The sequence below is a fragment of the Gopherus evgoodei genome, chromosome 20 (assembly GCF_007399415.2).
Source record: "Gopherus evgoodei ecotype Sinaloan lineage chromosome 20, rGopEvg1_v1.p, whole genome shotgun sequence".
In the NCBI taxonomy this organism is placed as follows: domain Eukaryota; kingdom Metazoa; phylum Chordata; order Testudines; family Testudinidae; genus Gopherus; species Gopherus evgoodei.
Genome location: NC_044341.1, coordinates 899,831 through 924,161, shown reverse-complemented (window position 1 = coordinate 924,161; position 24,331 = coordinate 899,831). Strand labels below are relative to the sequence as shown.

The 24,331-nt window shown below is 46.6% G+C and overlaps 2 protein-coding genes and 1 long non-coding RNA gene across 4 annotated transcripts in view; 1 reads left to right on the top strand and 2 right to left on the bottom strand.

Annotated features, from left to right (window-relative positions):
- The window catches only part of FHL3 (four and a half LIM domains 3), a 41,965-nt gene extending 35,899 nt beyond the window's left edge, over nt 1–6,066 (bottom strand). Inside the window, exon 1 of one of the 2 annotated variants that reach the window (XM_030538731.1) lies at nt 5,968–6,066. The gene's annotated coding sequence lies outside the window, so the exon portion shown is untranslated. The remainder of the gene's footprint in view (nt 1–5,967) is intronic. The other variant, XM_030538732.1, reaches the window with a different exon arrangement.
- UTP11 (UTP11 small subunit processome component) lies at nt 1,530–23,993 on the top strand. Its single transcript, XM_030538733.1, is given in 10 exon segments — nt 1,530–1,535; nt 16,287–16,376; nt 16,474–16,535; nt 17,698–17,765; nt 17,768–17,799; nt 19,023–19,136; nt 19,958–20,051; nt 20,412–20,542; nt 22,999–23,109; nt 23,717–23,993. Coding segments are annotated over 9 exon segments (759 nt in total). The 5' UTR covers nt 1,530–1,535; nt 16,287–16,313; the 3' UTR covers nt 23,801–23,993.
- On the bottom strand, nt 8,884–13,663 carry LOC115637475. Its single transcript, XR_003997269.1, has 3 exons — nt 13,223–13,663; nt 12,249–12,312; nt 8,884–9,131 (listed from the first exon to the last, which is right to left on the bottom strand). It is a non-coding gene; the product is annotated as an uncharacterized LOC115637475 (long non-coding RNA).
- Nucleotides 23,994–24,331: the final 338 nt, after the last annotated feature.

Sequence of the window (24,331 nt, the reverse complement as noted above, 5' to 3'; positions counted from 1 at the left end):
GACGTGACATTCTTCAGTTCCCCCTTTCCTTTCACAACCCGACCCTCCACATTTTTCTCAACAGGAAACATTGTTCTCTCCCTCCTTGTAAACTGCTGACACTGTATTTTACATCTTACAACGTCAACAGAAGTCAGAAGGGGAAGAAGGAACAAAGAACCAGGACCTGCCCACAGCAAGTACATCTTCCCAGTGTGGAGCTTTTCTCCATGGAACTGTAGCCAAGACACGGCTTGCTTGGGATGGTAAAGTCTAGCAGCTATGAGTCACGGAGGCAAATGGCCTTCGGGTGACTATCTGGGGTCCTATCACTGCAGTATCTAAGCACTGAGGTTGTGGCAGCAGCTCCAATGCAGTATTATGGCTACTTCACTAAGACTATTCAGTGGAGAAAGATTTTCAACATCAGCGAAGGCTTTTAGCCATGCAACCCCTATTAACATTGATAGAGCTCATGTGACCAGACTGCCTTGCCAGCTTCCGAAGTCTCAACACTCCTACTTGAAGATTCTGGGTTTTAAAGAAGGGACTCGGACACTGAATAACGGGCTTTAAACGGAATCCCCAACTGCCACAAACCTGGGTACTAGTTTCTCTAATTGCCACTGCAGCAACTGGCATTTCCCCTTCCCAGCTGCTGTTTGGGACTGCTGCTGTAGATTTCTCTGTTCCTTTCACCCCAGTAAGGCTCTAGACTCAGCAGACCTCTCCTTTCTCGCTGCACCACCCCAGATGCCCCCTTTTAGATGTTTTCCAAAATTCAAGAAAACCGAGCTGAAGTTTCTGGTTTAAAGTTTTTTTGATAGCTGTTTTTTTGATAGCTGATAACATGTCTGGTTTCATTGCAGTGTCTCACATAGGCAGAATGAGCTAAATACAGCAAACACGAGAGAGACATTCCAATCGGCAAAGGAACAGTGACTGTCACCAGCACGTCCCTCTTTCCAACCCAAGCTGGTAATCTATAGGGACCGGGGGGGGGGGGGAGGGGGAGAGGGCTCTGGCAAGTCAAGAATGGCAGACATGCCAAAGTAGCCCAATCCCAGGATTGATGGCTTCCTTACTGGAGCAATCGACAAGAGTCACTAGGACAGCTGCCGAATCAGGCGTCTTCAGCAGAAGGGGCAGGCATCTATTCAAAGCCATTAGTCAGTCCCCAGTTGTCGGTAAATAACCCCTTTGTCTGAGGAATCCTTGACACGGAAGGCCAGGCAGAGGCCAAACAATTCACAGGCTTGCAGTCCTTCTGCCCAAAGCTGCTGGGGTGACAAGGGCCCTGCAAGCATGGCTCTGTGCAAGCCAAGTACAGCAGGAATCCCATGAGCACAAACAGAAACAACTCAGCTGGTCCCACAAACATTTTCCACACCACTGCTGTGGCTGCCACAAATGCATCTTCCCTAGAAGAGGAAGAGTTAGTCTGAGCCCTGAGGCATGCAGGAAGTGGAAGGCCGTTCAATGGGGTGGATGTAACTGGAATTAGGAACATGCGGTAGGAAGTACCTTATCGGGCGAGCCAGGTGGCAGGGAGACCGGTCTTATTTTGACCAGTATTAAATGCTTCTGAGGAAGGTGCAATGAACCCTGCAGCGGCCACTTCAGCAGTAACTTCTCTGTAGGGAAGTTTCTTCTTGACCCCAGCAATTTGGAGTTGGCTTGTGCATTGAAGCTGGTAGACTTATAGCCCTTATGAGTGGTTATCTGAGTGACGGTGGATGTTTTTCTTATTGACCTTGTAAATGTCGAAACCCCTTTTGAAATGAAATCGACCATCAGTGAACACCACTAGAGCTGCAGAGGCCTAACGTTCTGAGACAACATAAAGGCAAGAGGAGAGACACTACAGTACTGCAGACTGGGAAGAAGACTGCTGCCTGTGATGACTCCAGAGAACTGAACCACTCCAGCTGCCTGCCGCATCCTCTGCCAGCTGGGCCACCCCAACATCTCTTCTGAAATGGGCTGCAGTGTAAATAGGAAGCAGAGCTCTGGCAGCAGGCATGCTGCAGCTGGCTACAAACCCTGCAGGGGGCCAATCGCCAGCCTGGTGGAGGGAAGGCTGGTGACCCAGCATCCTGCCAGCGGTCAGGGAACCGGCCTGACCTTTAGCCGACCAGTCAGCACTAAGATCCTGGGGTCACATTCTGAAGAACACATAGATATAACATCCAGTGCCACCAGAATACCTTGGTGATCGGTGCTGGAGAGAATGTGATGGTCCAGCAACTGAGACCAGGATGCTCACTGCAAGGAGCTTAAGGCCCCACCAGCTCCAGTCAGTCTTCACAGCATCGTCCCAGCATTACCCACCTAGAGAAGCAGAGTCCATCCCACCCATTTGTGCTTTTTGCCTTGTGCTCCCAAAGCTCCAGCAGCCACTTCTGCACACAGAAGAGCTATTAATTGTATTCTCTGCAGTCCTACACTCGGAGTGGACCAAAACCCAAATCCCCTTGCATCCTCGGGCAGCGCAAGTTTCAAAGAGTCACTAGTGCTCACAGCTCACGGAAGCCTCCTTCCACCACTCCTCAATTCTAGGTGACTTTTTTTGTCCGTGTGATTCCCAAACAAGAAGAAGTTAAACCAAGGCTAGCAGCTAGCACTATCAGGAGCTCCGTGGAAGCAACCAGCCAGCATGAGCATGGAGCAAGCAACCACATGGTCCCCATCCCAAAGTGGAGGAAACTGCACCACTGAAGAACAGGATGGCAAAAATACAAACTCCCTCTTTCCTGTCATGTGCCTGCTGCACTGGTCCACCAAGAAGCTATAATGTCCCTTGATAAAGAGTCACGGAGGGCTGCGAGTTCAACATATCACTTAGGTTTTCATGTAGAAGGCAAGTTTTTAACATTAAAGACTCCTCATGCAATAGTCAATCAAAAGCTTTCCCAAAAATGAACAGTTGGGGGCAGTTGATTTTTTTTTTTTTAATTTGGCGGCTTTGGCTTACAGTTTTAAAAGCATTAAAATGATAAACAGAACAAATAAAAACCTAAACAACTAGACCTCAGTGTAGAAGCCTACAAGTCAGAGATGGGAAAACATTACGTCACATCTAGGCCAGCCTCGGGTCAGGGCAGGCCTGTTCCTCACAACGTGCCGTCTGCTGCTTTGTCCAGGCTGGTTTTAAAATGTCTCTGGTAATGGGATTTCCGTCACTCCCCTTGGAAAAGGGATCGTAACATGTGTAATTTCAAAGACAGCATGAAACACTTCCCAGCTGAAAAAGGGGTGACAGACCCAAGTCAAAAGCATTCCCTGAAGAGCTAAGAATACAGCAGTAGGTGAGGTTAAGTGGTTTTTAATAATAATGTTTTGATAGATACTGATCTGTTGCTTAAAGCAGCAAATTCTCTGTTATCTTATTTTAAAAGAAACAGCAAGGTGAATTTTAGAAAACCAAATAACTGAGGGCTCAAAATAACCAGTCATAGGAAGGCCAAAGCCTCTTGATTTCACTGTGCCGTCCGGATGTGTGCAAAATGCCTCCCCACTACTAACACCTTCTCAGAGCAACTCTGTTTAAGCATTTGATTTAGATTTAGCTTCTGTGTCTGTTTGGTTTCAGGACTTCTTCATTAAGGATGAAGTTTAAGGCTCAGGACTTTAACAATCACAATTACAGTACAGCAGGCACATGCACTCTTGGGAGAAACCGTGGCTGGATACTTTCTTTTCTCATATTCCTTTCAGAAAATGCCACAAAGCTTATTGGACATTCCAAAAAATAAATCCAGATTTCCAGTGTAATCATCTTCCTTTTATTACAAAATTAAAGCATAGTGATCTCCTTGGCCCTTCATTCCCACTTTCTCTTTAAGAAAATTACACTGAGAACTCACCTTAAAAAGATTTTCCTTTCCAAACTTTCCCTGCTAGGGCTGGGCAGTGCCAAAGTCACAATTCATAAGAAGTGAATTATTAACTGAGAATTTACCCTGGGATAGAAACACAGATTGTAATTAAAGAATTAGACATTTGGGGCCAAATTCATCCCTGGTTATATTTTCCTGAGTTCATTCAAGCTCCAAGGAAAAAGAGTGTCACAGGTAGTCACTGGTGTTGCAAAAATGTAGAAGAATAAAATTCAAAGCTTGATTTTAAAGTGAAAGTCCGTTGAAAAAGAAAAACCAGAGTCAGTTGCATTAGAAATGTGTGTAACAGGAAATAAACATACACTCTCTTCTCCAGTGTTGATGTGCATGAATATTGCAAACTGTTAAAATTATCCACTGAGCTCGCTTGTGAAATATGCTGAAAACACAGAGCTTGAAGTTTTTAAGTAGACACTTACTAACCAGAAGCTATATGAAAAGAGAGGGAAGAGGTGAGCACCATCAACATTCATGAGCTACTTGCTGGGGAGAGTCAATCCACCAGCAAAGTCCCCTTTACCAACTGCTGGGAAACAAAAGGGTGCAGAGATCCCCAGAGTTGGCTATTGTTGGGGGGAAAGGCGCAGGGAGGCAGGGTACTGGGGGCGGGAGGCACGGCATTGGGGGGAAGGGCAGGAGGAAGGTATTTGATACATTTGAAATCAAATCCTCATCTTTCCCTGCTCACCTCTGGTGCTCGGTAGTGGAGAAGAGGTGCTCTGACATTCTACCCCTCCCTCTGCCTCTGGTTTTTGTGATCTGCCTCCCTAGAGCCTCTGCTGCTTTCCCAATTAAATTGCCATAAATTCTTGTCAAGTTCACTGTTGACCACAGTTCTGAAGAGCAGCAGAGAATCTGCCTCAAGTCTTGTTAATTTCACTCAAAGCTCAGGCAAAGATAGATAGCAGCAGTGGCGGCACTGTTGCGGTCTGTAGACTCAGGAAGCCAGCACTGCCTCTAGTCATATTTACAGTGTTTTCTTCACCATAGAAGGGGAAGGAACTCCTTGAATGAACTAAAGTCTTCGATTCTGCAGAAGCTGATGGCTTAGCCCCCCCTCACCCCACACATGTGCTGGGCAACTTGTGAATATATTTTTCAAAGTCCTACCATCCTCGGGGGACCAGATGTCCCGATTTTATAGGGACAGTCCCAATTTGGGTTTTTTTTAATATAGGCTCCTATTACCCCCCAACACTCTGTCCTGATTTTTCACATTTGCTGTCTGGTCACCCTATACCATCATCTACATGAAATTTGACCTATATTAGGCAAAGACTAAAAGGCTGGAATCTGAACAAAGAAAAAAATACCAATCCCTGTTCCCAGCGTCCCAAAACAAAGAGGCAGCTCACAGCCAGGACACAGCATTTCTGCAAGTCAGAAAGAACTCACACCAGCCTCATTGTGGAGGCACATACAGTACCTAGGTACAGTTCGCATTTTTTGTTGCCAGTGCCCCAATTTACAGAGCGGGAAGGGGGGCACTAGCTCGCCAGCCACTGGCTCCTGCCCTATGCTCAAGTATTTTGCAAGGAAGGGGCTTGTCTCTGTCTTTAGGGAGTTTATGGCATGCTCGGGGCTGTACAATATATGAAGGAGACACAGACTCTGCCCCAAGGCGTTTACAACCTAAGCCGGCAAAGCGATGGCTGGGTGATAGGGCTCTATGCCGGGTGCGACCCTTGCCCCCAGTACCCGTGTACGCAGGTACCAGTCTGCCTCCGCTGCCCGTGCCAGGACCAGACCATCCGAGTATCTGTAAAAAGCGGCTCTGCTCCCAGGGGCTCCGAGACGGCGAGAGGACTCGACCGCGCTGGGGACCGGGTGGGGGCACCGTGCAGAGTGGGGCTGCACTGCCCTGAACAGAGGGGCCAGGCGGCTGGGGACGGGGCGGTCAGAGCCCTTGGGGCCACGGCTCGTCCGCCCGCCCGCCCGCAGGGATAAGGGGTGGGGAGGGGCAGGGGATCAGACACCCACAGGCCACGGGGACCCCCCTCCAGGAGCCCCCCGTAACGCCCCCATAGGGACCCCCCTTCTCAAGGGCGCCCCTCGCACCGCCGGAGCCCCAGGCACCCCCCGTTCCCACCTCCTTCGCACGCTCCGGGCCGAACCGAGCTCGCTGCTCCTCCTCGCCCGCCGCGGCGCTGGACGGGGTCGGGCGGCGGAGGCAACCGCCCAGTCCCCGTCGGGGTGAGCCGGAGCCCGGCCCCTGGACCCGCCCCGCCCCGCCCGCTGGGCGGAGCAGGTCGGGGGAGACAGGGTCCTGGGGGAAGGGCAGGGGAAGGCAGGGTCCTGGGGCCCGGAGGCATTGGGGGCAAGCAGGGAACTAGGGGCGGGAGGCATTGGGGGGAGGCAGGGTCCTGGGGGAAGGGCAGGGGGAGGCAGGGTCCTGGGGGCGGGAGGCATTGGGGGCAAGCAGGGTCCTGGGGGCTGGAGGCATTGGGGGGAGGCAGGGTCCTGGGGGAAGGGCAGGGGAAGGCAGGGTCCTGGGGGCCGGAGGCATTGGGGGCAAGCAGGGAACTAGGGGCGGGAGGCATTGGGGGGAGGCAGGGTCCTGGGGGAAGGGCAGGGGGAGGCAGGGTCCTGGGGGCGGGAGGCATTGGGGGCAAGCAGGGTCCTGGGGGCTGGAGGCATTGGGGGGGCAGGGTCCTGGGGGAAGGGCAGGGGAAGGCAGGGTCCTGGGGGCCGGAGGCATTGGGGGGAGGCAGGATCCTGGGGGGCCGGAGGCATTGGGAGCAAGCAGGGAACTAGGGGCGGGAGGCATTGGGGGGAGGCAGGGTCCTGGGGGAAGGGCAGGGGAAGGCAGGGTCCTGGGGGCCGGAGGCATTGGGGGGAGGCAGGGTCCTGGGGGAAGGGCAGGGGAAGGCAGGGTCCTGGGGGCCGGAGGCATTGGGGGCAAGCAGAGTCCTGGGGGCGGGAGGCATTGGGGGCAAGCAGGGAACTAGGGGCGGGAGGCATTGGGGGGGAGGCAGGGTCCTAGGGGAAGGCAGGGTCCTGGGGGCTGGAGGCATTGGGGGGAGGCAGGGTCCTGGGGGAAGGGCAGGGGAAGGCAGGGTCCTGGGGGCCGGAGGCATTGGGGGGAGGCAGGGTACTGGGGGCCGGAGGCATTGGGGGGAAGCAGAGTCCTGGGGGCGGGAGGCATTGGGGGGAAGCAGGGAACTAGGGGCGGGAGGCAGGGAATTGTGGAGAAGGGCCAGAGGGGGGATGCTGGATGTGCAAGGGCCCTGGGGGAAGGGTATTAATTTGCACAAATACGCCTAACCCTAGGGGCTCCCTCCTGAAATCCTGTGATCGGTCTCGGCAAACTAGGGCTTTGGGCACCCACTGGCAGTTAGGAAAAGGCCACTGAAGGGACGGCAGCAGAGCAGTCGCTGAGGTGCCCAGGCCCCAGCCTAACCATGACCCAAATCTTCTTGACTGTCTCACAGTTTGCCTTCCCTGCAGCATGAGGCCAGCAGACAGGCCTTGGTTGTGCAGGGGACTGGGGATGAGCTGAAGAGCATTTTGTCACCTCCAGACCCTGGGTTTGAATCTGCCCAAGATCAGGAGTGAGTGAAGGTTGTTACCCTCTGATTGTGCTCAGTCTGCGTCCCCTCCTGCCTAGTAAATTGATGTTTCCATCTCAGCCAATTCCTAGTGTGTGGGTATCCACCTTACAACAGAATGCCCCTGCACTGAGAAGTCACACTAGTGATACTGAATGGGCCATTCAGCCTCTGCCCTTTTTAATTTCTTGAGGGGGCCCTTCTAAGCAGAGTTTAGATGCAACCCCTCAGATACCATTGCAATGGGTGACCATCTAAAAGGCTAGAGATAGATGGACTGGTAGAGAGCAGTGTGTGTGAAGTGTGCACTGCCATTGCCTGTGAAGCACTCAAATGCCTACATTTTGATTTCATCGTGCCCCCCACATCTGTGGTGCTAATAATATTGTGTTCCTTCACAGCCTTTTATGATGTTTCCCTAAAGTAGTCCCTGCTCCAAGCCAAGTAGATAGGCTTACCACACTGCATAAATAGCCCCGAGTGAGTGAGAGCAGAGGCTCAGCTGGCATTATTTGCAAAGCATGGACGTAAACCGTTATGAAAATATTCCAACTATCTTCCAAAGAAATTCAGTTCAGCAAAAGGCCAAAACCAGCTCTCTCTAAACCATAGGAGGAATTCAGGTTACATTAGGGTCCTTCAAACTCCCTTAACGATGAGTTCATTTAGTCTCAGTCTTTTTTAATCCAGTTTTGTCATTATACTTCTCCAACGTGCCTTACAAACCATGTTAATGTAATTTACAGCTATAAAAAAAGAGTGGACATGTACATAGTGTATCTGCTGCAGAGCAGGACTCTCCTTCCAAGGGTCAGGAAATGGACACGGTCTCCTTTTATCCTTTAAGTTCTGTTTGGACATACAGCCAGTGTTTAAAGAGCCAAACTATCATAGAGAGCCTGAGGAATCAGTTCTGTGTAATACCCAATGGTTTTGGTTTAAATAGGAAGAGAGTTCAACCCAGAATTGTGTAAGGGAGGAGGGCAGATATAAAAATGATAGATGAACCAAGGAATTAATTTAATTCAGTTTCAGTTCATTTAAACTTTATTGGCAGGAAAATACATATTGAAGAGCTTTGTGTTGCTTGCAAGTTTGTCTCCTTCACCAGCAGAAGTTAGTCCAATAAATATATTACCTCACTCGCCTTGTCTCTCTAATCTCCTGGGACCAACAGGGCTACAAAAAGCCTACAACAACATATAATAAGGCTTCACGGTAGTAATAGCTTCAGTCAGAGCTGCTCTTCCTAGTGTTCTTTTTCTGAGGTCACCAGAGAGATGTACTAACTGCTGTACTTTGGGAAAGTCCTGGCGGCAGCCAGTGGCTGCTGGAAAGGGAACGAGCCTGGTGAAACTTTTCCTGCATTGAATCCTTTCTCTTAAAGGTAGTTTGAAAACATCTACACCAATCTCCTCCGTCTCTTACCCTGGAGCACCACCTCCTGGGAGCTGTTGTGCTTATCAAGCCAGGAATCACAGTACTCTCTTGCGATCCTGGATTTTGTAGGGAGAGCCACAGCAGAAAATGTGAATTTTCGTACAAGAAGCGTCTGGCCACTTGCTTTCTCCTTGGTTCTTCCCTTTATTATGGACAGAGACAGTTCCTCAGTTGTCTTTGTTTCCCTGTTTTGCTGAATTGCTGTTTGTGTTGGGTGCCTTTTATTGTTTCATCATTTGCTTTACTTTACAGTGAACAGGAGCATCTGAGAACGAATAGGACAGAATATCTGACAGACCTGGATGGTCTGTGTGATTTTGCTTTGAAAGGATCATTCATCTGCCTATTATTTCTAGCCCTTAGCACACCACATAGCCTGTCAGTTCACAAAGACCCACAGCTTCTACAACAGAGTCTTCTTTTGCTGATAACTGGACTGTAAAATTCTAATTAAATTAGATACGATTTAAAAAACCTAATTTTCTCACTTTTTTCTAAATTAATTAGGTCTCTCACATATTAGTTTATGTTTTAAGGGTTTTGTCTATTACTCATTTTTGACATTTAAAGGCAGATGAAAGAAATAATTTGTGCATTCTGTTCATCTCAAGCATGACACAAACCAGGATACCATCCACAGGCCAGGCTGCACAAGGTACATTTTGCTTGAGTTTGGAATTTTTCTTCTCTTTTTAAAACATAAATGGGCAGATCATCAGCTGCTGTAAACTAACATAGCTCCATTGACTTAAATAGAGCTATTGTGATTTACATCAGCTGAGGATGTTGCCACAAAAGCATTTTAATGTTAGGGACTTACCAGACACTGTTGTCCCCTCATCTTCTGTTCATTGGGGCCTGCCCTAGCTAGCCCTAGAGCTGGGGTCCCTTCCCAAAATCCAGACCAGACTGAAGCAGATTCCTGCTGACAGGAAATCTCACACATCACTTCAAAAGAACAAAATGCACCACAAAATTTCTAAGATCCAAAAGGGTCTTATAAGATAAAAGCAAATCTTTAAATGGACTTAAGTTCTCAGTAGTTAGAGATGAAGAGACCTGTTAAATCCTTGAGTCTGCCTTTTGCAAAGGCATGGTAGAATCCTCTGAGAGAGGACATATCAGATAGTAAGCTGAAATTATAGTCATGAGGTGCTTAGGAAGTGTAGAAACCTTCAAATGTGAATAGTGGAGTTAAGTAAATCAAACAAGGAATCTGTCTGGCAGCGCCATTTTGTGCTAAGTGAGGATCTAGATACAAAGAGTAGAAAACAACTTTATTAGTTCCATGAGAAAGGGAACCCCACAGATGAATATCAAGACCATAAAAAGGTATAAATCCAAGAAAGGAATGTTGCAGAAAGGCCAATGAATTATTAGAAATGGAATGCAGTAAGCAAGTCAGATATGACACCCACCCACTCCCAGGTCAGCACTCAGAGTGGAATTTTTCATTAAGACCAGAGGGTTAAGAGGTTCACACAATTCTAGCTGGATGCCTTCTCTAAAATTAAGGTATCTTTTTGGTGCGTCTGTGAAACAAACCTCCAATTTGTGTGTGGTTTGTGCGTTGCTGGTTTTCAATTTCTCCTCACAGCATGAGAGAAGGTAACATTGTAAAAGTGGATGGATTGTAACAAGAAAGGAAAATCTTTGCCACATTAGTCTTTTTTTCTAGTACATGTCTAGCTCTGGTATATAGGATACACTGGGAACATGACATACAATAGACCACGCAGCCAAATTGTCTGGAACTAGGATACTGGAGGCAAATAGCCATTTCAAGAGTGGCGTCCAATTGTGCAGCTCAAAGTTTATGGTTTAGATCAGTTTGGAGTGCAGCCCCCCATTTTCTCTTTTGTCAGAGTCTTCTGTCTTTACCAGTTGAGTCACTTGGAGCTGTACTGAGTAGATCTCAGATTTAAGTCACTCCACAGATTTAAAAATGTTATTAAGATCATGTTAAAAAAAAATTAACGGTACAGAGTTTAAGCATAGAAGTTTGTGGTTATCAGGGAATAACATACAGATTATTGAGGGTGCAAAATTGGGTTTAAGATCGGGTGACATAAGGAATACATAATCTGCAATATTCCCAATTGCGGGTAAAAGGTTGATCGGTCAAAATACAGACATTGAGATATGAGGGTTCTACACCCAGGGTCACTCCTTCCATGGTGACTCACTCTTTGTGTAGACTAGCAAGGTCACTTGGATCATAGTAAAGGTTTGTTTTTCCATCATTAAGTCATTGACTATATCTTTCCTCAGTGTGGTAAAAGTCTGTTGTAATTTTTAAAGGAACTACAGCTCAAGTCAAGGTTAAATGGTAATTTGGGGATTTTGTTCCATCTGGGTATTTATCTGGCCCTCATCACCTAAGATATCTGGCACCCCACTATCATTAATGGGTTTTATCATCACAATGGCCTTGTGAGATAGAGAAGTACTATCCATATGTCACAGATAGGGACTTCAGGCACAGGATACAGTAAGTGATTCACATGGTCACCAGCTGCACAGATTTCTCACGTTTCATTATACAATGTATTTGTTAAATGCTGACTATGTTCCCCACCCTGTTCAAGACAGAAAAATAAAGACAATCCCTGCCCAAGAAGCTTATAGACTTAAAGTCAAATCTAAATAAAGCTATTTAGTGCACAGTGTAGCCAAAATGATTGTACTTGAGTCTGAGCTCAGACTGCCAACCAGAAGATCCAATTGTGGTGATGAATTTTATGACAAGCAGTTATGCCCACTTGGAACTCGGTTGAGTCCACTTTCTCATAGGTCAACTGCAGCCAGAAAATGGTAACAATATTCACTCACTTCTGATCCAGGTCAGAATCAAGCTTAAAATTAAAAAAATGAAGTCTCCATAACCCATTTCTATGAGCCACCCAGCCTCTATACTTGTCAATAAGGTTTTTTGTTTGTTTTTTAAACAGAGGCATTTCTTCTACTTTTATAAAGAGAGTGTGCTGTTGGTGTGAAAACAAAACCTCTATCTTTTCATCAGCAAGAGAGAGCTCAACAGTCTTAATAGGCAAGAGACAAACTTCCCTACAAGAAAACAAGGTGCTCACAACTGCTGCCACATCAGGCCTGGAATTCACCAACATGCATGACATCAGGAGAACAGATGATGCTTCCAACTAGTGGAAGAGAGGAAAGGCAGGACAGAGCAAAGGTATGAGCCACAGTAAACCATGGCAGAAAATATGTATGTATTTGAGGGCTCCGATCTTGCACATACTGATGTCAGTGAGAGTTTTACAATTGACCTCAGTGGAAGCAGGATTAAGCCCATGGTATCTGTGGCTATGGGGAACACTTGTATTGTTTATAGAGAAGCAGAAACTCAAGGGTCTATTTTCACCTGTGGTTTTCCAGTTGCTTCTCAGGCTCCCAGTCTCCCATTGATCAGGTATGAAGACAGGAACCTGCAGAGATGTGACAAATCTGTTACCAGTCAAAATTCAGGTTTTCAGTAACATGCAATTATGTTGTCATAACACTCACAGCCAATATCAGACTCTTGACTGATACATATCTCAGTACAGCAAGTAATAGAATCAATAAAAGAATGTTGTTTAACACTGCAAGAACTTATTTCTAGTATTTTTGACTTTGCCACAGCTTGGCAAGGAATAGATAAATATCTGCAGAAGTTTTAGTCAAGTATTCTAAGTTTTATTTTCATAAATAAATCTTAGTGGTACAGCCAAATAAGAGTTTCTGGTAAAATTTCCAAGGTCCCAGAGTGCTGTAATTGGATCAAGACACAAGGCTGTTTTTAAATGTGGCAATGCTTGCCAAAGAAGTTGCAATGGGGAAACACGCATACTTTCCACATTACAGGGAACTGTCGGGAAGAAATAGAGAAGGGGAGTGTTCAGCGGGAGGCCCCACCCTTTCATTAGAAGACGGATTGCTGCCACTGTGAACAAGAAAAGCACTTCCAAGGTGTCTCAAGACAGATGCAAATGTGGAGATCCCAGATGTGATCCCTTCTCCTCCTCAATGCCTGTCTAAACCATTGAATTCTAGATACTGCCTTTAGCTCTATAGACAAGTCTGGGTTCTAGTGAAATATCACCTGAATTAAACTGGCCTCAGGAGACTTTTTGAGCCGAAACTCTCTTCTGTAGGATGCTGAGAAAACAGCACACCAAATCACAGTTGTTTTAAACTATTAAATTCTTTCAACAGCTGTGCAACACAGTTTCAAAGTCAAATATTTTCAGTAGAATAAAATAATTTTATCACAGATTAACATAATATTAATTTAGGGAGGCATTGTCACTGTAACAAAACAAAAATCCATTTCTTTGACTTTTTTCAAATGAATACCTTAACATGCTGCAAAATCTTCTGTATTCCCCACCACCATTTCACTATGAAGGGGCTTGCATCAGGCTGTTGTGTCATTATGCTGAACTGAGGATTGGGGTGTTTGCCAACCTCCCAAAAGATGTGTAACTCCACAGTGAATCACAGAAGTTGAGATTAAAAGCCCTATTAGGTCACAGAAACAGTGTTATTACCCATTCTCACAATTTTATTACAAGTCTCACAATATTTGATATTCTATTTAAAGTCCCAGTGCCTGGAGATAAGTGACTACTTGAGAATCTCAGCTAGGATTAAGAGAAACAATTAAGTTGGCAGCCTTCATGGTTGAGGAGAAGAGCTTGCAAATGTGATTTCCAGTGTGACCTACAGGTTAAAAACCAGAAGCCAAATAAAAAGATGCCACTTTAAAATAACCTAAAGATTTTTAAGCCAGTCGTGTGACTTTGGGGACCAACTCAAGATTTATGAACTTTTGGCATTGGCAATACTGCAGAAAGTCCATTGACTGAGTGTGACATGCCCCAGAGTACATTTTGGACTGTGGAATGGCTGTGCCCCCTTAACTCTCCAGTCTAGTGTGCACTATGCCCTGTTTTGCAGTGTGAGCTGCCACTCTGCCCACTCACCCCAGCCTCCTGTATGCAAGTCACACCCAGAACGCTATGCCTAGCCACTCTAGAATTACAAATGGGCCACACCTGCATATCCGTAGTGCCAGCCTGATGCCCCAGAAATGTGAGTCTTACCTTGCTCAAGCCTCCCTTGATCAGAGTAAGCTCACTAATTAGTTTGTCATTCTGTGAAAGGGTACGAATATGCACCAGCCTTTGTAACCTGAGTAGATTCCCCAAACTTCAGTCAAAAACACGCTGGCTTAGCTAAAACATTAAAATAAGTTTATTAACTACAGAAAGATAGATTTTAGTGATTATAAGTGGTATAGGCATAGAAAATCAGAATTGATTACAAAAAGAAATAAAGGATAAAATTGCAGTCTAATTCCTAAACTTTACCAAGCTAAGTCAAATTTGAAGGGATAAAGTTTCTCTTACCCAAAATCCTACAGCAGTCTGTGTCAAATGGAAAGTTTTTCCAGTTAGGACCACTCCCACCCAGTTCAAATGTTTCTATGTATTCCAAACAATCTTGTTACTTTCCATAGTAGAGGTGGCCTGGTGATGTCACTGTCCCTTATTTTATACTCTCCTCCAGGTGCTGGAAAAATCCTCACTGTGTCATGTAGTTAGATAGCCCCATTGCCTATGTGCCCTGCATTCATATTAATTGAAAATTCTTGTTACATCCTTTGTGTAGGTGACGCTTGACATGTAAGGTTTGTGTTCACAAGTCCTTATTTCTAAGGAGCTGGTCTGTGGATGTTTCCCAGACTCACAACATGTTTCAGTAACAAATCTATAGCAAAGTCTCATAACTTCATATACAATGATGATTCACATTCCTGTTGAAATGTATGTAACAGATTATGACTTTTCCAGTGATATCTCACAAGACATACTTTGTTCAAGATTCATCATAATTTTGTAAAAGTGGTGACCATAACAGCCTACTTTGTCCCCATATCTACTCTAGTGACATCATCAGAGGACCCAACCACATGAGCCACACAATCGGGGCTCGTTCACCTGCACATCTACTAATTTGATATATGTCATCATGTGCCAGCAATGCCTCTCTGCCATGTACATTGGCCAAACAGGACAGTCTCTATGTAAAAGAATAAATGGACACACATCTGACATCAGGAATGGTAACATACAAAAGCCAGTAGGAGAACACTTTTCTCCCTGGACATTCTATAAGAGATGTAAAAGTAGTCATACTTCAACAAAAAAAACTTCAAAAAACAGACTTCGAAGAGAAACTGCAGAGCTACAATTCATTTGCAAATTTAACACCACTAATTTGGGCTTGAACAGGGACTGGGAGTGGCTGGCTCATGACAAAAGCAATTTTCCTCTCTTAGTATTGATACCTCCTCATCAATTACTGGGAGTGGACCACATGTGCCCTGATTGAATTGGCCCTGTTAACACTGGTTCTCCACTTGTAAGGTGACCTTCTCTTCATGTATCAGTATATTTATGCCTGCCTCTGTAATTTTCACTCCATGCATCTGAAGAAGTGAGTTTTTTACTCACGAAAGCTTATGCCCAAATAAATCTGTTAGTCTTTAAAGTGCCACCGGACTCCTCATTGTTTTTGTGGATACAGACTAACAAGGCTACCCCCTGATACTTAACAGTGTAGACTGTCACATTGGGGTACAGGGATGGCTCTTCCACAGAACTCTGTGGGTCTGCACCCAGCCTGGCTTTAACACCCCTGGCCCTGATGGGCCTATTGGGATCATCTAGCCTGACTTTCTTTATAATACAGGCCATGGAACTTCCCCAAAATATTCCTAGGGCTGATCTTTTAGGAGAACTTCCAATCTTGATTTTAAAATGATCAGCGATGGAGACTCCACCATGACCCTCAGGAAGTTGTTCCCATGGTTACTTACTCTCACTGTTACAAATTTACACTTATTTCCAGTCTGAGTTTCTCTAACGCCAACTCCCAGCATTTAGATGGTGGTGTACCTTCCTCTGTGAGATGGAGGAGCAGAGCACCCAAGGGAGCTGGATGTGGGGGGAGAGAGTCAAGGCCACCCAGGAAGGCAAAGGGCATTTGAGCCCTGTGACCCTTTTTACCCCACCAGTTAAGTTCCCCTTGAGACTCTGACCCCACTAACCCCCTGACCCCCCGGTATCCCTACACCCTGTGACCTCTGACCCCTGGGTGTCCCTGTAGCCTCTGACCCTCTAGTATCCCTGCACCTGTGACCCCTGACCCCCAGGTGTCCCTGCACCCCGTGACCCCGTAGCCTCTGACCCCCAGATGTCCCTGCACCCAGTGACCCCTGAGCCCCACGCCTCAGTGTGCGTCTTACACGATGACTGGTCGGGACCCAGCGCTGGGGCTTGGGGGCGGGGCCTGCTCGGCGGCCCCGCCCAGTGTGGGATCTGCGCGTGCGCAGCTGGAGCTTCCTGTCCCCGAGCGCCGCGTGCAGCAGGGAGGCAGCGCCATGGCGGCCACCTTCCGGAAAGCGGCCAAGGCCGGGCAGCGGGAGCATTGGGAGCGCGGGCAGGTGAGGCCGCGAGACCCCCCGCCGGGGCCCAGCCCCGAGTCCGCCACGCGCCGGCCGCGCCCCTCGCTCAGCCCCGCTTCTCGCTTTGCTTTCGCAGCCCCGGTTCCGCCGGCAGCTGGGCCTCCTGGAGAAGAAGAGGGATTACAAGCGCCGAGCCGAGTGAGTGCGCCGCGCGGGGGCTGCGAGGGACCGCTCGGCCTGCGGCCCCCCCCCCGTGTCCGCCTGCCCCGGTCCGGCTGTGTCCGCCCCCCCCCATGTCCACCCGGCCTCGGCCCGCCCCTTTGTCCGGCCCCGCCCTCGGTCTGCCCCCCCGGTCCCTTCCCTTCCCCGTGTCCGCCCGCCCCGGTTCGGCTGTGTCCGCCCCCTCCCCCCCGTGTCCACTCGGCCCCGGCCCGCCCCTTTGTCCGGCCCCGGTCCCGCCCTCGGTCTGCCCCCCGGTCCCTTCCCTTCCCCGTGTCCGCCCTCGGCCTGGCCTTGTCCGCCCGCCTCCATCCGCCTGGCCCCGGTCCTTCCCCCGTGTCCGCCTGCTCCTCCCAGGCCTTCCCCCGTGTCCGCCCTCAGCCCGGTCTTGTCTGCCCACCCCGGTCTGCCCGCTCTCTTGTCCGGCTTCGGTCCGCCCGGTCGTGTCTGCCTGCCCCTCCTGGTCCCTCCCCCGTGTCCGCCCTCGGCCTGGCCTTGTCCGCCCGCCCTGGTCTCACCCCCGTGTCCGGCTCCGGTCGGTCCGCCCACCCCAGTCCCGCGCTCAATCCAGCCGTGCAGCGCCTCACACGAGACAGCAACACGAGTAAACGCAGGGATTAGGGTTTCCGGATTACCTCTAGGAATTCCGTAAGGCCCTGATCCTGCAAACAGTGATGCATGTGCACAGCTTTACTCATCTGAGTCTCCACCTCGACATCAGTAGCCTTCCAGCTCCAGGGTCCACCGGTGAATACTTGAGAGTCCAGACTATTGAGATTTAAGATCGCAGAGAGATGGATGGAGAAGATTACTCTTCTGACTACCACGAAACTTAAAAACTAAAAAAACTCTGTGTTTGAAGGAGTTAGTTGCTGAGCTTCTGGCAGGTCTGTGGGTTCCTGTCTCAGTGAGACTTGGGGGGGGGGGGTGAGGGAGCCTCAGCGGCTACTTAGCACTGAACATGTGGAGATGATCATATTGACAGGTTGGTGAAAGGAATAAATCCAGTGGGTAAATGGTCTGTGGATTTCTGGTTCTATTTGTAATGCCTTTTGTGCTGCTGCAGATTTAGCATCATTATTGAGTATTTACTGTTTCATTTGAATGCAGGTGGTCTTGAATATATTGTCTGGTTTTTCAGTGACTATCACAAGAAAGAGAATGCGCTCAAAGCACTTCACAAGAAAGCCCTGGAGAAAAATCCTGATGAGTTTATTTTAAAATGACCCGTGTGCAGCTCCAGGTGAGAATCTGGTTTGTTGTATTCAGACAGGGTGGCCTTATTCTGCTTTGGGTAATGGGTGCCTGGGTTTCTTCTGTCCCCTTCCTCTTTTAAAAAAAAAAAAAATTATGAATGCTTAAATAAGTAGCCTGGTACCCACTGTGCCTGCCTGCAGCATGGCTTGCTCCTGATATCAGAGGAGATGCTAATTTTACCCTCTGGAGTCTTTATTAGAGGAGTAGGGCATTGAGGGGCTTTTCCTCTGCCCTAGTATCTTAGGCCTTGTCTACACTACAAAGTTTTGTCAGCAAAAAGCAGCTTTTGTTTACAAAACAAGGGAGGTGTACATTCTACAAAGCTACTTTTGGTGTCAAAACTCTGCTGTTAAAACCACCTCGACAAGCTGCATAAAGCCTTTTATTGCAAAGTTTAAAGCAGCAAAGGGTCAGTGTAGATACTGCTGTATGTTTTATCAACAGAATTGGCTTCTGCCAGTATCCCACAATGCTCTCTGTTTTGATCTGCAGGCATGTGCTCCTCCCTTTTCAAAGCTCCAGAAAGTATCTTACAGCTGAGCGTGCCAAGAGCAAATAATTGGAATGCTCTTGTTCTGCTCTGTGCTAGGAGCACAGCAGCGGGCAGAGGTGGGAGGTCCTCAGTGCGGAGAGCTCACAGAGCTGCTCAGGATGCTGCTCCCAGCAGCTGTGGAGGGTGTGAGAAAACTTGGAGGGAATCCACAACTGCAGGCAGAGCATGTTGCTGTCCTGAGCAAACATAGAGGCTGGCTTGGGGGGGGGGTTGGGTTCCCCTCCCCCTGCCTCAGGATAGATCAGTCAGCCTGCTTTCTCCCCGGTCCAGACATACCACTCTCCTCTCTCCCTCCCATCACGTGCTTCAGTTGAAAAGCTACTGACAATCTGCTAGGATGACCCTTGAACGATGGGATTGAGAAACCTGCCTCATGTGATGCTATACCTGCCTCGTGAAGCATTGCAAACCCTTCCCAAAGCTCCCTCTGGCCAGTTGCACAGTGGGATAGCTACCACAGTGCACTTCTTTCTGTGTTGATGCGAGAGCTGTTAGTGTGGATGCACTCTGCTGACACAAGGAACTAGTATGGACATGCAGCAACGGTTTTAATTAAAACGGCATATCTTTTGCTGACAGAACTTTGTAGTGTAGACAAGGCCTTACTTTTAGGAGTGTAGTGATCTCTGCAGTTAATGTACTTTGTTTGCTTTTAGGATGGAGTTCATCTAATTAAGCAGCCAAAGGAAGAGGTGACCCAGGAACAGCTGAAGGTGATGAGGACACAGGATCTCAAATATGTAGAAATGAAAAGAGTGGCAGAGGCCAAGGTAATAGCCTTTACTGATCCTCTCATTACTGTCCAGGTTGTTCATAATGAATACATTTTAACTTCATTTGTCCCATTGCCTGATAGGCATTTGTTTGATAATGCTAGATTTCAGTCATACAAGAAATGACAGAAGGAAATGTCAATACAGCTTAATTGTATGGGGGAATGGGGTGTCTTTGATTAAAACTGTGTCCTAGACTGCTCCGTTGCTTAGACAATGCATGGTATATTGGATAAACTGTCGTAAAACATTATGTAGATGTTAGAGATTAAATGCTTGGCCTTGTTTCTGACATTTAGCATGAATTGAAGATTATTGATTCTGAAATAACTGTTTAGTTTTAAAGGGATGCAGTCAATTTAGATCAAGCTCTGTCTGTTACAATAGCACCTAACATCTCTGTAATGAGACTAGAGAAACAAAAGTGTTTGTCACTTTGAGTTTGTTTCCTTTGTGTCATTGCTAGTACTTTGAGGATAGTCACCTCTATTCTTTCCTCTGTGTGGTTAGTTTCCTCTTGTTTGTGTGGCTTTCTCATGCAACAATCCGGAGAGAAACATAGGAAAATGATTGTAAAATTACAAACGTAACCAAGGAGTTAGGGGAGGGATAGTACTTAGAATTATTTTAAATTCTTCTTGAATTGACAAGGTCTTAAAGAGAGACAAATGTAAACAATGGACTAATCGTCTGGTTGTTATCTGTTTACAAAAGAATTAATAGGAATGAAGAGTTTTTAGCTATTGAGAGAATATTTGTTGCTGTGACACAAAGGAAGCATTGCCCACTGCTGAAGCTGTTTTTTCTCCTCCCCACAGAAAATCGAAAGGATGAAATCAGAGCTCCACCTGCTGGATGCTCAGGGGATGCAATCAAACAAGCACGTGTTCTTTTTTGATACCAAAAAAGAAGGTAAGATTAGGGCTTTATTTATTGAAAAGAACTTCCCTTCAGCATCTCTGGGCTGTGTCCAAATCTTTAAAATTGTGTGGTTGTTCCTTCACACCTTTCTCTGTGAGGGAGATCCTCTCTCAGAAATGGTGACTTGTCTGAGGCTCTGGGGGCTCATTATTGAACAGTGAAAGAGATGGATTGCTCCACTTGCTCAGGAGTTGGGCTGGACCTCACTCCTGAAGAGGGCAAAAGGTGACTTGGTACTCTCCATCTCATAGCGAGTATAAGCCATGTATTTGGATGAAATGCTCAATCTATCACAAGAAAGTTTCTGAACTCACATTACTAATCTTAAATTCTTTTTAAAAAATATTTTAGTTCAAGAATTTGATGTTGCAACTCACCTGAACACATCCCCAGAGCTAGTGGACAGAGTGTATAACCGACCTACCATTGAAACCCTGCAGAAGGAAACAGTAAAAGGAGCCACTCACCCTGCCCATTTAAAGGTAGACTGTGTAGCCACTCTGTATGATTTAGCATTCACTAGCAAACGGGGTCCTTACACTTTACTTTTTAAAATGTAATGGACACTAGAAGAGTCCATTGGAGCATTCTCTGGCTGAACACATTTGCTTTTATAGGCTAAGGCTTTTGGTTGGTGGTACCAGGGACTGAGGGGCACCTTGGCAAAGAGTCAGGGACTGATCGGCATCGGTCCTCATGATGCCAGCTTTTCATATCTGGACTCTTGTAGTCAAATCTTCCCTAAGACCAGAAGCAGAAAAGCAGTTTAGTCACATCCTGGTCAATTAGGGGCAGTTTAGTCACATCCTGGTCAATTAGGGGCACTCGTCTGCACTGCTGAACAGTGGGCACAACAAGTATCCTTTCCTTACCAGAACAGGAGTTAGAAATGGTGCTGGACATCAGGCTTGAGATGGATGGCAGAGCATATGAAGTAAGGTGGCATAGCATGGGTGCACACTCTGCTACTGAGTGTGTCTCTTGCATAAGCTTCATTATCTTTTGATGGTTTTGCTCCCTAAAAGAGGCAGTTTCAATTGATGCTAAGGGCACTTGTAAGATGTAGCACAAGTCCTGCATGGATGGTGGACCTTGTTTTTTCTTAGGAGTCTCTCTTCTTATGGCCCTGTTAGTTCTCTTCCACTGAGGCAGTCGTTAGTATTAACTCCAAAAGTGATATTGGGAAGTACAGGTTGAAGTGCAGGTAGAGCCATTGGTGACTCCATGTGCAGATTTGGTATTTTACTGCTGTCTCTGTTCCTTATAGAAATGTTGTTTAATTGGGTTTCCAGGATTTTAAGAAGCCTTGGTATGGAGAGACTTCATTCATTTGTTTGTTTTAGATATATATAAAATAAGTGCAAAAATGCTGTATCTGAGCATTTAAAACAAAACAAGACAAAAAACCTTGTAGCCCTAAGTGGGGATAAGGAGAAGCTTCCTGTGAAAGGGATGGCTCTAGTAGATACAAATATACAGACTCTGCCTCTTACCTTTGCACCTGGCAATACTAATACCCAGGATATATGCAGAGATTTCTCTCCACTTATTTCTATGGCTCTTGGTTAATTAATAAATTTATACTTGGATTCTCTTTCCTTCTGTCTTTGAACACAGTGGGGTTTGTGATCCAGTACTCTGCCTTCTCCTCTTCCCCGTGAAGCTATTTAGGCTGAATTCTCATTTCCTAGCTGTTCTTTAATTTAAAATGTTTCACCCAGACCTCTGTTCTCCAGCTTGAATTGCTTAGACAGCATCAGCTTTGCTCCTGATGTTTTAATTTCATAGCAGTTCTCTCTCTCAGAAGCAGCTAAGCATGGGTTTAGCAGTATAAATGCCTCCTAATTAGCTTGGATATATTGGGCAGTCTTGTAAGCTTGAGTCAGTATGTGCAATAAGGTAAAAATAAAGGTGTTTAAAATTGCTCATGATAAGATTGCAGCATGTTCTTAAATCAGATGTCAGATAACGTTCCCCACTCCCCTCCCTCCTGCCAGCTCTCTCACTCTGGCTTGGTGTTAAAGTGCTTGGACTAGTTTCAACAGATGGGTTTTTTCCTCTTCCAAAGACTCAGTCACATTGTAAACATGTTGGGACCTGTTCTGTTCAATGATATTAACGAGGCCACACCTGCAGCCGTAACACCTTGTGCTTTGAGCCCATCAGCTCTCGCAAGTGAAGTAGAATCAGGTGGGTCACTGTTTGGCTGGGAGGTCTCCATGCAATGCTTTCACTTCAGAAACTGGTCTTGGTGACCCTTTTCACTCTGGATCATATGGAGCTAATGCTCAGCGTGGTGCTAGAAGATTATCCAGTTCCAGATTAGCTTCCGTGCCTCAAGATCCATAGAGTGGCTGAGTGTAAACTGCATCAGACTCAGCAGGTATAGACTATAATCTCTCTCTCGGGATTGAGCAAGCTCTGCCCTTCATTCAGAAAGGACTGCAGCTCATGCACTGGTGGTCTCAGACACAACTGCATTTCAAAGCTGTCAAACTGTCAGCAGCATCTTCAGTCACAAAGGACAAGAAGAAACAGGTAGGACGTCCTTTACTGCTGTGGTATATTGACTTTTGGGTGAGCTGTGAAACCAAGGTTCCAGTCACATATCATCGGAGAAGACCTGGAGGCCTGTTGTCCTAATTATCTTGCCTATATTAACCCTTAGGTCCCTGCTAGGATTGTGGTACGTGCAAGGAAATCACAGCTCTCAGAGTCAAGGAGTTAAACAATGAGCCTTGTGGAAGCAACCACAAAATTGGTATTTGGTGCTTTAATAGAACTCTTTGTTCGTGGAACTTGTGTGGCTTTTTGTTTAATCAAAAACTCAATTAGTCACCCTTAAGTGTGATCCCAAGCAGCCTGGGATGAGTTGAGCGAGAGTATATATTTTTCTAGTTCTTTTGCTGTACTAAAAAATGCTCTTTTCCTCCTTCAGAAATTAGCCCAGCAAAGGAAGCACCAGTACAGCCTCCTGAAACAGCGCATTGAGCGTGAAAAGATGATGTTTGTTATTGCTCAGAAAATCCAGGCACGCAAAGATCTCTTGGTGAGGGAGCAAAGACGTAACTCTTGTTTTTTGGACTCTGCCTGCTGAGGGTCTTACTGCTGAGAACAGGTTCTGTGCGGGTGCGCACATTTCCTTACTTGTGGAGTATTTCAGGTAGCTCCTTATAGAAGTTACCAAGAAACATCCCAGCTGTAATGATAGCACAGATAACTCGTTTATATGATATTGTACCCATTTGGGCCTTTGGTCCATAAATTTAAGGCAGAGAGTCAGTTCTCTGTGTAGCCTGTTCAGTCTATTATAAAGCGCTGTGGAAATCTGAAGTTGGAGCTGTGAAGTAGCAGGAGGGAGGTACAAGGAGGTTGTGGTCTCTGTGGGTTAGGAACAGATCCTCAAAATTCTGAAGAGATTTCCTGTGTCAGTGGGGACTTGCCAGTCAAAGAACAGGTTGTATGGCTAGCACCACAGTTAGAGATGAAAAGAGCAGATGAAAATATCTTCTGCCCACTAAAGATGAGGAATTGCCCAGTTTCCACTGAACCTAATCTGCACCTCCAGTTCCACCAGTGCTTCCATTTTCTCCCGTTAAGGTATGTTTCTCTTATCATTTGATAGAAAAGAAAAGAAATGTTTGTTTTCGTTACAGGACAAAACTTCCAAAGTGAAGGTGAAGAAAGAAACCGTAAATAGCCCAGCTGTTTACAAATTCAAATTCCAACGGAAACGTTAATTTTCCTGTGAAATAGGTTTTGACGTCCTCGTGTAGATCTAATTGACATAACGAATATGTTTCTTGTGGAGAAGTGCTGGCATTTTGTCAGTATCAGGCTTACTTCCACTGCAGTTCAATGTTTTGTCAAAGTAAGCCTTATGGGTATTTGTATCTATAACACCTATTTAATAAATCCAAGATTTCTGCTTCAGTTTTGGTATTTACACATTGGAAACACCAGAAGAGGTGTCCACATACTTTGGTGAAAACCCTAAGAGAGAAGTGCTGAGCTTGTAACTACATTTCGATAGGCATTTTGTGTGCACAATACACAGACAAAGGGGAGACTGGGCCCTGACCAGGGAGAGGGGAGTAAAGTTTGTGGCTATGGGATGGTGGTCTGCCTAGGTCTGGTGGAGGCTCCATACCAGCTCTCTCATCCTGTTGTTCTAGATGGTAAAAGTCTAGGATCACTCTAAGCATCTACTTTGTCTGTTCCATTGCATCTCCTTCCATTTTTCCTCTTGCTTGACTTCTCTGTTCTGTCTA